This window comes from Chrysochloris asiatica, unplaced genomic scaffold (genome assembly GCF_000296735.1).
Source record: "Chrysochloris asiatica unplaced genomic scaffold, ChrAsi1.0 scaffold00115, whole genome shotgun sequence".
In the NCBI taxonomy this organism is placed as follows: Eukaryota; Metazoa; Chordata; class Mammalia; order Afrosoricida; family Chrysochloridae; genus Chrysochloris; species Chrysochloris asiatica.
In genome coordinates this window covers 3839963-3851795 of record NW_006408633.1, presented here as the reverse complement: position 1 = coordinate 3851795, position 11833 = coordinate 3839963, and the positions used below count along the sequence as shown (strand labels likewise).

The 11833-nt window shown below is 37.8% G+C and overlaps 1 protein-coding gene across 1 annotated transcript in view; it reads left to right on the top strand.

Annotated features, from left to right (window-relative positions):
- The window catches only part of POLR2B (polymerase (RNA) II (DNA directed) polypeptide B, 140kDa), a 55119-nt gene that overhangs the window by 15271 nt on the left and 28015 nt on the right, over positions 1–11833 (top strand). Inside the window, exons 3-7 of the mRNA XM_006868069.1 lie at positions 449–607; positions 7036–7200; positions 9360–9556; positions 9734–9853; positions 10603–10789. Of these exons, the coding sequence (XP_006868131.1) occupies positions 449–607; positions 7036–7200; positions 9360–9556; positions 9734–9853; positions 10603–10789 (828 nt within the window). The remainder of the gene's footprint in view (positions 1–448; positions 608–7035; positions 7201–9359; positions 9557–9733; positions 9854–10602; positions 10790–11833) is intronic.

Sequence of the window (11833 nt, the reverse complement as noted above, 5' to 3'; positions counted from 1 at the left end):
CACTACAGTATCACACATTACCCATCTGCATTTCATTTCATCAGCTCCACCTAGACAAATTGGATAGTACTCACTGGTGAGTCTGCCTTCCTCTGTGCCCTCTAGCTCTTGAAGGCTTGTAAGCCAGTTACTTCTTGCCTTTGTAGTCCCTCCCTCCCCATTTGAGTATCCAATGTCCAAGTTGCCCCTCTATGTCTACTCTGTGTGTGGAGGGGGGCATATATAGTTTTTACTAGAAATTTCATTAGTTGTTTGAACTTATTTACCTCTGTGAAGTATTTGTGTAAAATGGAGTTTATAAAGTTAAAGAATTAATATTTCATTGATGTTGTTTTGGATGAATTTAGACGTTAATATATATCCTATACGTTAAGATTAAGATGCAGATTATACTGCTTGTACTTAATGGCCTTTTGGGCTTTATGACTATAACTTATTGTCTACATAGGTTCTGATTGCTCAAGAGAAAATGGCAACAAACACAGTTTATGTGTTTGCCAAAAAGGATTCTAAATATGCCTACACTGGAGAGTGTAGGTCATGTCTAGAGAATTCTTCCCGGCCCACCAGCACTATATGGGTTAGCATGCTGGCCAGAGGAGGACAGGTATGGACTGGGATGTGATCTTGTTTGGGTTTATTCCTTTGTGTCTAGTTTTCTTATTTGTCAGACTGCATTTTTGCTCAGAAAAGCTTATCTGGAATATAATATCAGTTTTATATGTTCAATACTGTGTTGTTTATCAATTGTTCTACAACAAACTGGAGTCCCTGGGTGATGCTAACTGAGGGATTGGAGGTTTCAGTCCACCAAGAGGTGCCTTAGAAAAAAGGCCTGTCAATGTACTTCTGAAAAATTATGCATTGAAAACTTCACGGAGCACAATTTTATACTGATACAGCATAGGGTTGCCATGAGTCACAAACACTTAAGAGCAGCATTTATCATCTCACAGTTTCTGTGGGACAGGAAGGAATATTGGTGCAGCTGCCTGCGGCCTCTGGCAGAAGTCTGTCTCACAGGCTGCAGTCATGGTGGTTGTTAGCAGGACTGAGTTTTCATGAGGTGTTGGACTGAGCGTCTCAATTTCTCATTGGTTATTGACTTGAGACATCTCTTAGTTTCTTGGCACTTGGGCTCATCTGTACAACTGAAGACAATACAGCAACTTGCCTCATCAGAGTTAGTAAGCAAGAAGAGCCATAAAGAGTGTGAGCAAGGTGGAAATCAGTTTCTTATTTCTGAATCTTGGAAATGACATCCCATTAATTTTCCTTTTTTTAAAATTGTGGTTGTTGTTTGAAGCAACTTAGTATGCGCAGCTCACACTCGAGAGGAGGGAATCGTACCAAGGCAGTAGGAGGAGGAGGCAGGGATTACTGGGAGCCTTTTTCTAAGCTGTGCCTGTTGCTTATAATAATAAAGTCAAAGAAGAGCTACCGTTGGAGCTATTTTGTTGTAGTTAAGTGCTGTCGAGTCAATTTCCAACTTGTAGTGACCCTGTATAGGGTTTCCAAGGAGTGACTGGTGAGCTTGAACCACTGACCTTGCAATTAACAGTCCAGTGTTTAGGCTACAGCACCACATGAGGACTATTTGCTATGTGCTAATTATGTTACTCAGATTGCTTAATTCAGTCTTTACAACTATCCTACAAGGTAGTTGTAATTACCTCTTCCATTATTTAATAACTTATTAATGAGCATATTCATTTTAAAGTTACACATGCTTGTTAAAGTAGCCTTTTTTTTTTTTTTTTTTAATTCTGAACTGAGTGATAGTTTACATGGGAGAACATCGGCTTTGCACCGTTGTGTCAGTACAATAATTACAATCTCCTCCGTGCAGCATCATTTAATCATTCAACAGCATTTGCTTCTGTTTTCTCTTTTTGGGGGGATGGGGAGTAAGGAGATGTACAAAACACACTCAGAAATATATATGAATTTAAACAGCCAAAGGGCATATTCTGTAAGCCTGCCTCCTGGCCGTCAGCACACAGTCCCTCTCTTTCCATGAGTCTAGAGTCCTCACCTTCTTCCTCTCTCCATGTCCTCATCTCTTGTCTCCATCTCTGGTGTTGCTGCTTTTCTGGATAGGGTCCCACATTCTGCTCATGCTCTTCTCCCTTGATGGTCCTAGGGTCCTCTGTTCTTGGATTGTAAGATTAACTACTCCTCTCCTTCTTTTGCAAAACTTCTACCTTTGTAGTTATGACAGTCACAATTAATGATGATAACAGTTACTACTGAATCGTAAGAATCTTATCCCCATATCTTTTTACCAGTCCCGTCTAGACAAGATGACTACTATTTGGTGGGGATTCTGCCTTCCCCCGCACCCTCTGAAACTAAACTCCCTTTTGAAAACTTGTAAGCCAGTCACTTCATGCCTTTATAGCCCATCCATTATAGGTAGCCAATGTCTTAAGTTGCTTGCCCCTATCTACCCCTGTGTACACTTGATATGAAGACTCCTTCCCTCTCAGTTGATATTTTGAGCTACTACATATGTAAGCACAGGTCAAGTTCATCAAACTAGCAATTTACACTCGTTTCCTTTATCAAAAATTGTCTTTTTGTCTTCCTCTAGTCGAGTTCTGATTATCAAGCCATTGAGGCTAGTTTAGATAGGTACTATCTGCAAATTTGGGTGTTCTTGTGTATTTTCCCTCACTTCATAACATCTGGATGCTTCACTCTCAGCTCTTTCCCTCTATGGCTATGTTCTTGTCCATGGAATCAGGTGTTCCCGGGTCTCACCACACTTTGGACCAACCAGCCCTTCCTCTTCTCTCTCTCATCTCCAGGTCAATGAGAGTCATTGACTGTGGTTGAAATCAGCCCATTTCTTTATTGCTGCCTTTTCCCCTCTTTTACTCACCAGTAGACCAGTGTGGTCGGAGCAAGCTTACATCCCTGTTCATTGTTCCCTTTGAGTTTCAGTCTTAGGAGGGGAGTTTGTCCTGAAGGAACTTGATTGCTTGCTTTGATGGCTTCTTGTAGAACAACTTGCTTATTCTTGTAGTAGCCAGTCATACTGCCATTTTTGTTTTGGGTTTTTCCTGATCTTTCCTTGAAGATGTATCTTATATTGCTCTAGCTGTTCCAGGCTAGTCTCCTTATCCTCATAAGGTTCTGTCCCACCTCATAAGGTTCTGGATGTGGCTCAGGATTCCACCTAAGGTCCTGTACATTGCAAAATCTCCGCAAGAGGCCTGTTCAGTGGGCAAATTGTACAACCCCTTTTAGGTATTCCAATTGGTTACAGGCTGAAGACACTCAAGTGTCTGTTTTACAGTAGTAGGCAAGGGAAACCAATATTCATAAGACAGTCAAGCATCTTAGTATTATTTCCCATCTTTCGACTGTACCTGGGTCCCTGTATCACAGAGCCCTGTTGTTCCAAGGTTGAGCATGCATCAGTATTTACCTCTGTCCCATTTAGCCCATGCAAACCAGTTTCCGTGTTCCCCTGTCTACCTTGTTCTTCTACCCCCTTAAAGTAGTCTTTTAAAAGTATGAAAATGTGATGATGAATCTGTCAAACACCTCACAACATGGTTCATTCAACCTGGAAGACATTGTGCTGAGTGAGATTAGTCAATCACAAAAGGACAAACATTGTATGAGACCAGTATGGAATGTTAAAAGAAAAAAAGGTTTTCTTGAGAAAAGAATCAGCCTTTGATGGTTACAGGGGGAGAAGGGGGAAATGAAAATTATTAATGGGCTAGAGGGTAGACACATGTTAACGTGGGTGACAGGGTAGGCAATATACAACAAGTATGAGGTTAACAGAGAAATGATGAAGGTAGCTGGAGAGAGACAATAGTGAGGAATGAGATAGTTAAGTGAATAGAGGTAAATGCTGTTAACTGCTGGTACGTGGAGGAGATTGCAAACATGTAATGAAGCAAATGTATGATTTGTTGAATGTAAAATGGATGATCTGCTCTGTAAACCTTCACTCAATTCTCAATAAGTTAAAGTAAAGTAAAGTAAAATATTGTGTATACTATAAAAAAGTCTCCCTTTGATACCCAAGTCGCTGCTTTTGTTAATTTCTCATGAATTTATCCGGAAGTAGTCTTGATCCCAAACATACAAATGGACGCATACCTTGTATACTGTTAGAACTTGGCTGGTTAACTTCCATGAGTCATGTATACATCATGGAAATCCTTTATATTGGCACTTGATTATTCTTTTTGAAGTACAATATTCAAGACCTGGCATTCTGCTCCCTAAAAGAATATAGTTTAGGAAACCCTACGGGGCAGTTCTACGCTGTCATTTAGGGTTGCTATGAGCTGAAATTGACTTGATGACACACAACAACAACAACAGCAATATTCCATATGTGGTCCTGTCGGATCAGCACTGGACTGCGATCCACAAGGCTGGCAGTTCAAACCCACCAGTTGCTCCTTGGAAACCCTATAGAGGGTTGCTATGAGTCGAAACCGACTGAACGGCAATGAACAACAACCACAACAACAACATGAGTTGGAATCGACTTAAATGACACACAACAATATTCCATATGTAATACAACTATGTTAATTTTGTCACTTCTTTTGACGGACATTTCTGTTTCTCATCTTGGGCTCTTAGAAACAGTTCTGCAGAGTCCACTGTCATCTCTATAAGCCTTGTCAAGATGAATAGCCTGAAGATTAGACCATTTTAAACTGCTGAACATACAGATGTAGAGTAGGTGTTTAAGTAGCAAAATAGTTTTTAATTTATATAAGGGACTGTTTCTTGGTAATTAGTGTTGCTATTGATTTTTCTTAGACATACTTTATTTGTGAGATCATAATTGAATTACTCTATGTGTGAAACACTTTAGAAAAACTTGGAAGGTTGAGATTACTAGAATGGTGTGCGCTAGAATGGCTTAATAGAGAAGGTGGGAGACTTGATTTATACCCTGAAAGATGGTGTGGATTTATGTAAGCAAAGGGAAACTGGAAGGACTTTTTTTTTTTTCTTAATCCAGGTGTACAATTTAGAGATACCAGTTACATTTATCATGTTGTACAATCACCATCTGTAATCCTGACCAAGTTTCCCATCACCAAAAACACTCACTGCTTCCTGGACAGTAGTTCCCCTTCCCCTCCTGGAAGGACTTTGTTGATGGAAGAGAGTGGTGTAAAAAGTATTGGTTTGGAGAATCACCAGAAGACTGGGCAGGTGGAATGTGTTGTGTCATAGGTGGTAGGTAGCTGATCCAGATAGGTCTGGATTAGTTGTTTGTAACTACAAGTGTACATCAGTTTCCCTAAGACTTTAATGTACACAAGATTGATTCCCTTTTCAAATGTATTGAGTTAAATGGACTCTGGTAGTGAGACCCAGGTACAAGTATTCGTAAAAGGTCCCCAGGTGATTCTGATGTGCATACTTGGTTGACAAGCACTGATCTGGAGGACAAAGCTATGAACACAGTATATGAGGGAGATGGTCATGGCAGCTATGGACAAAATCAGTTACTTAGAGGCAGAGAAAGGGAAATCATTTGAATTTTGGTGATAGTTTTGATATGAAGATGAGTTAAGATACCGTGACTCTTGTGCAATGGGGATAAAATAGAGAACTTATTAAGAATTGCTATTTGGAGAGAATATAGTGAAGTTAAGCTTGTGTTAAGATATTTTTTGAGGGTCGTATGCATTATGTCGCTGGAGAAGGATATGTTTGGTAAGGTGGAGGGTCAGAGAAAAAGAGGAAGATCCCTAACGAGATGGATTGGCAAAGTGGCAGCATCATTGGGCTCAAGCATGGCAACAATAGTGAGGTTGGCCCAGGATCGGGCAGTGTTTTGTTCTGCTGTGCATAAGGTTGCTATGAGTCGGTACCGATTCGATGGCACCTAACAACAACATGCATTATGTAGACATTTTTTTAATGTTCTACTGGTTCTGGGAAAAGATGTCTGATTCAACAAATAACAGACCAAATTGAAGAATTGATACCAGTTAGAAACGATCAAATAACAGGTGAGATGTGGGTTGAGAGTGGCTGAGAAAGATGATGATTTGGGTGTCATTTACAAAAAGTTTCTGAATGAACCCATGAATGGGGTAAGGTTTCTAAGGAATAATATTCTCCCAATAACTTGTCATCCTCCTTCTAAAGTTGTCCAAGCAAGAAGACAAGTTATTAAAGGATCACTATATTGTAGGTTTCCAGAGAAGATATGTGAATTTGATACTGAAGGAAAGAAATATGATTAAAACTGAGGATCAGGTGTCACTAGTATAATTTTAATTTTGTTTGGTATGTGTGTATAAAGAAGTTGGAAAAGAAGAAACTTGTGGGAAAAAACTTTGTTAATTTTACAATATTTGAATAAGGCAGTGCTGGTGTGACTCTGTAGGATAAGTGCTGGACTGTTTACTGCAAAGTCAAACCCACCAGCTGCTCCTTGGAAACTACAGGGTCTCTGTGAGTGTGAACCATACACTTAGCAGCAACTTAACGTAACACTTAATAACAAAACAGCAACATACCTCATAGAATAACTCTGAATTAATATATTCTGTGTTTAGCTCTGCATGTTCTCTGGGTAGGGGCTGGGGAGGGGAGGGAGGTGGGAGATGGTAAAGGGATAATATTCACATGCTTTGGGCACCAGAGGTTACCAGCTATGGGCAAAATCAGTTAATTAGAGGCAGAGAAATTACCCGAATACATACTGGGTAATTTCTTAGTGTTGGGTAATTCTGAGAAAATCTTGGCAGGCAGACAGTAGAAAATAGACATTCTTGCAGGTCTAAGTGACCTATGTGTAAAACCACTGAATATTAAACCTATTCATTGCTTTCAAATCAGGTATACTCAAGGAATATTGTATTTCAATATTGAAGGGGGCTTCAAAGTTTTTGGAAATATTCTATTATCTTTTCATTCCATTTTTTCACAAACTTTTTAAGAGCCCCCTTGTATATCGAATGATTCTCATGATGTTTCTACATGGCTTTGAGCTCTGTGTATTCATGTTCTAATGATATTTTGTATTTTTAGGGTGCAAAAAAGAGTGCGATTGGTCAGCGCATTGTGGCAACTCTACCGTATATCAAGCAAGAAGTTCCCATCATTATTGTTTTCAGAGCACTAGGTTTTGTGTCTGACAGAGATATTTTAGAGCATATTATTTATGATTTTGAAGATCCAGAGATGATGGAAATGGTAATGTGAAAGCAAAATGTAATCATAGTGTTGCAATTGAGTTAAAGTTGCTGAATGTATCTAACCTTAAATATGATTGAAAGTTGCTCTCAAGAGCAATTTCGCTGTCACAGATCTTTTGCCATTTACCGTGTAGTGAAAGCATTCAGGCCTGTCTGGGCCTCTGTCCTGACAAGTCTCTGTAATATAGGCATGAAAACTACTGGCAGCCAGAATTCTCTGACAGCAATAGGAAAGTCATAAAAACCACCAGTCTGTAAAACGGCAAACTGAGTATAGGTTGACCCTGGCTTACAATAAGCTTGCATTCCAACAACTCTTGTTATAAGTAGGTCCTGATGTAAATCTACTCTTTTGCTTTTTAAAGTTTCGTTATTATTGCCTTTTCCCCTTAGTAATTTATAAATCTGATCTTTGTGGGCGAGAGAACATCTGAGAATGATTAACAACAAATTATGTGCTGCAACATTGTATGGAGTACATATCACAATAATAAGATGCAAAGAACCAAAAAACAATGCTCCTAAGTGTGGGTTGTTGTAACCTGAATACGCCGTAAGTCAGTGGCTACCTTTAGTTTATGTCTTTTATTTTAATTTTTCTCGAAAAAATTTAAGGTTACAGAAAAGCAAGAATAGTACAAAGCACTCTATACTCTTCAAGTGCAGTAGTTTAGTCCTGATTATGTCGTTTCTGTAACTGTGTTCTCCATTAAATATATGTGTATACATACAGCATTTACAAATGTATATGTAGAAACATCCAAACCATTTACTCCTGTATGGCCTCCCTCACCTGTTTAGCACACGTTTGCCTATGTATTTTCTCATAAATTATTGCTGCTTTATTATATATGTGTATTATCTATGTCTTTACATGACTTTCAACTCTTATGACGCTTAGGAAAAATTTTACAAGCTTGGGTTAACCATTCATTGTACAAAAGTACTATCAATATTATTCTAAAATTTCATGATTATCTTAATTCTTTTCCTAATCCATATTAGCTTTAACACAGCAGTTTATAGCAACAATGACAGTTTTCTTTAAAAAGACAGTTTTCATCTACCATGCTATCTGTGGTCTCATTTTGATTGGTTTATGTGTCTTTTTAAGGAGCTCTGGTAGCGTAGTGGTTACAAATTGGGCAGCTAACCTCAGGGTCAGCAGTTCAAAACTACCAGCTGTTCTGTGGGAGACAGATGCGGCTTTCTGCTCCTGTAAAGATTTGCAACCTTGGACCCTGTACAGGGTTTCTATGATTGGGAATCGACTCCAGGGCACATAACAACAACAGCAGCAACATGTGTCTTTTTACTGAACTTTTTTGCATGATTAGAATTTGTTGCTTCAACTTGTGGCTCAGTTGCAAGTAGACATACTGTAGAAAGTCAAAAGCCAGGAAAGACGTATACATGGTAGGATTAAAGGATACTTACAAGGTCCAGAGCTACTGAATGTTACCCCTCTTCTCATGGTCATTATTGTGTGGAACTGGAATTTTAGAATGTCAGAACTAATGGACCGTAGAGATTTGGCTAACCTTTTTTAGAAGTGGAAATTGGTTAATAAGACTGGTCATATTCATTGGCCTCAGCTAATTAGTGACAGGTATGAAATGCAGGTCTCTTGAACAGTGTGCTTTTAATATATTCTCCTTTACAAAGTATTCACTGGTTTTATTTATAGGTTACAAACGTAATATAAAATCTGAAAATAATCTGGCACATTTATTCATTTGTTAGTTCAGTAAAATTTGAATATTAAATTTCTCTAAATTGATTTTTGCAGTTGATCATTAAAATGTAAAAAACGAATACACTCAGCTGTGTAATGGGATTGTTTGTAATCTTGTAGGAAGTGTAATTGCATGTACTAGATCTATAAAGTCTCTTCTAAGCTGTAGGATAATCATTCGGCTGGTAGAGCTACAAGACTGGCAGTTCAAACCCACCAGCTGCTCTAGGAAACCTATATAGGGTTGTTGTGAGTCAAAACAGACTCAGTGGCACACACATTCAATGAGGTAATTTAACATATTACAGAATAAATGACCGTAGACTTTTTATACACAATCCTGCAATAACAAATAAATGACCATTTATTTTTAAGGTGAAAAAGGAGATTTGAGAATAAGTTTTATTTAAATTGTCTGACAGGTTAAACCTTCTCTTGATGAAGCTTTTGTCATCCAAGAGCAGAACGTTGCACTAAACTTCATTGGTTCAAGAGGAGCGAAGCCTGGTGTTACTAAAGAGAAAAGAATTAAATATGCGAAAGAGGTCTTGCAAAAAGAAATGCTCCCACATGTTGGTGTCAGTGACTTTTGTGAGACCAAAAAAGCCTATTTCTTGGGGTATGTCAAATTTTCTATTTCACATTGTCTGGGAAGATACACTTGAGAGAGCTTTATTCTTAAAATAAAAATATAAACAAATAAGTTTTTAATATGTAACTCAAGAATAACAAAACAAAGTTAAAAAACCAACCAACAAACAAACCCATGTGCTTTTCCATGTCTTTTTTTTTAAAGGTATATGGTTCACAGGCTTCTTCTAGCAGCTTTGGGTAGAAGAGAACTAGATGACAGAGATCACTATGGAAACAAAAGATTGGATCTTGCTGGGCCACTGCTTGCGTTCTTATTTAGAGGGTAAGGCCTTACAGTGTGCAGTCATGTAGGCAGAGTTCATTTTAGACCCATCTTTGCAGGGATGGAACTGACCTGACACTCAGATTGAGTGTTTGTGAAGGTAGTAGCTACATTCTTTTTGCCACTTGCCCCGGTTAAGTTCTGGTTCGTGTCTTTAAATGTCACGTTTGTGAGGACAAGTTATTACTTGTTTTTAAACACTATGGCTCTGGTAGCTGTAGAAAGTATTTGAGAAAGCTGAATTTTTGCCTGGATTTTCTAAATGAAACTTTATTGATGCTGCTTTTACATTTTATGAAAACACACACAAAGGCTGGAGAGAAATATATAAAGATATTAGCAGTGATTATCTCACAGTATTGGGGTTATGTGGAATTTCTGCTTTATTCTGGATACATTTTATCTTTTCCATATTTTCTATAATGAACTTTTGGAAGAAGTTATTTATAAAAATAAAATAATAATAGAAAATTTATTACAAAGACTTTGTATTAATATTAGTGTTTTTTGCATTATTCATCCGCATGATTGACTAGTGTTTTCAACTTTTGAAAAAAATTTAGTAACCCACTAAAACAGCGCGCCCTGATGGACATTCTCTCCCAGTTGCCCCATCCTCGGATGAATGCATATATATTCATGTATATCTATGCTTTGTATATATGAATAGTTACACTAGTACCGTCCTCTGCTGAGAATGCATGTTGTAGATACTTCAACATATAAAACAACACCATTTTATTTGGCAGTATGTTTAAAAATTTGCTTAAAGAAGTACGGATCTACGCACAGAAGTTTATTGATCGAGGAAAGGATTTTAACTTAGAATTGGCGATTAAAACAAGGATTATATCTGATGGCCTAAAATACTCTTTAGCTACTGGAAACTGGGGTGATCAAAAGAAAGCTCATCAAGCCAGAGCTGGAGTATCTCAGGTAAGAGTATCAACAAGTACAGTTAGGAAAACTGTTACTAGACTAGCAGATTCTTTTATTCATTGAGTGTAAAGTTTTTGCTTATTTTCCCTGGTCAAATCTAGAAATACATTGGGACCTATTGAGTTGGAGTTTTTTCTTAAAATTTTTCATTGCTGTTAAGTGCTGTCGAGTCGGTTCCAACTCATAGCAATCCTGTCTAGGGTTTCCAAGAAGCAGCTGGTGGGTTTACATCGCCAACTTTGTGGTTCACAGTCCAGTGCTGATCTTACAGTGCCACACATAATTACTGGGAGAGACTTAAGTTATGATTTGCAGTATAGACACTCAAGACTGTTAAAAAGTAGCATAATAGATTCTTGGAAGGCAAGACATTCCATATTGATGAAACTTTCATGTCTTCAGAACTCTTATTTGTTAAGCCAACACAGAAAATAAAACAATTACAAAGTAAGATATCCTAACATTGATTTTTCTATACTGGTTGTACATGCAGTAACTATAACAGCTACTTTTAGACATTTTTTTCTTTTTCAAACTTTTAATTGAAACAGTTGTGAATGAAAGTTTACAGAGCAGATGAGCTAGTTTTCCATTTGACAGTTGATACACATGTTGATTTGTGCCATTGATACCAATCCACACGATGTAACAATACTGTCCCCACTTCCTCCCTGTGTTTACTATTACCATTCAGTTTCCATTCACCCCATTGTCTTGTTCCTTTCTGATTTCTGAGTTTTATTCTTGGGCAAATGCTTTTTCGATGGTACATATGCATTTTTTTTTATTTAAGTTTTTATTGTGGATTGAGTGAAAGTTTACAGGGCAGAACATTGGTTTTATGTTCAACAAATCATATACCTTGTTTCATTACAATGATTATAATCCCTCCATGTACCATCAGTTAACAGTATTTCTCGCTATTCACGTTAGCTCTTCTTTTTTTTTTTTTAATTTAAGGTTTTTATTGTGGATTGAGTGAAAGTTTACAGGGCACATCATCAGTTTCACATTCAACAATTCATATAACTTGTTTCATTA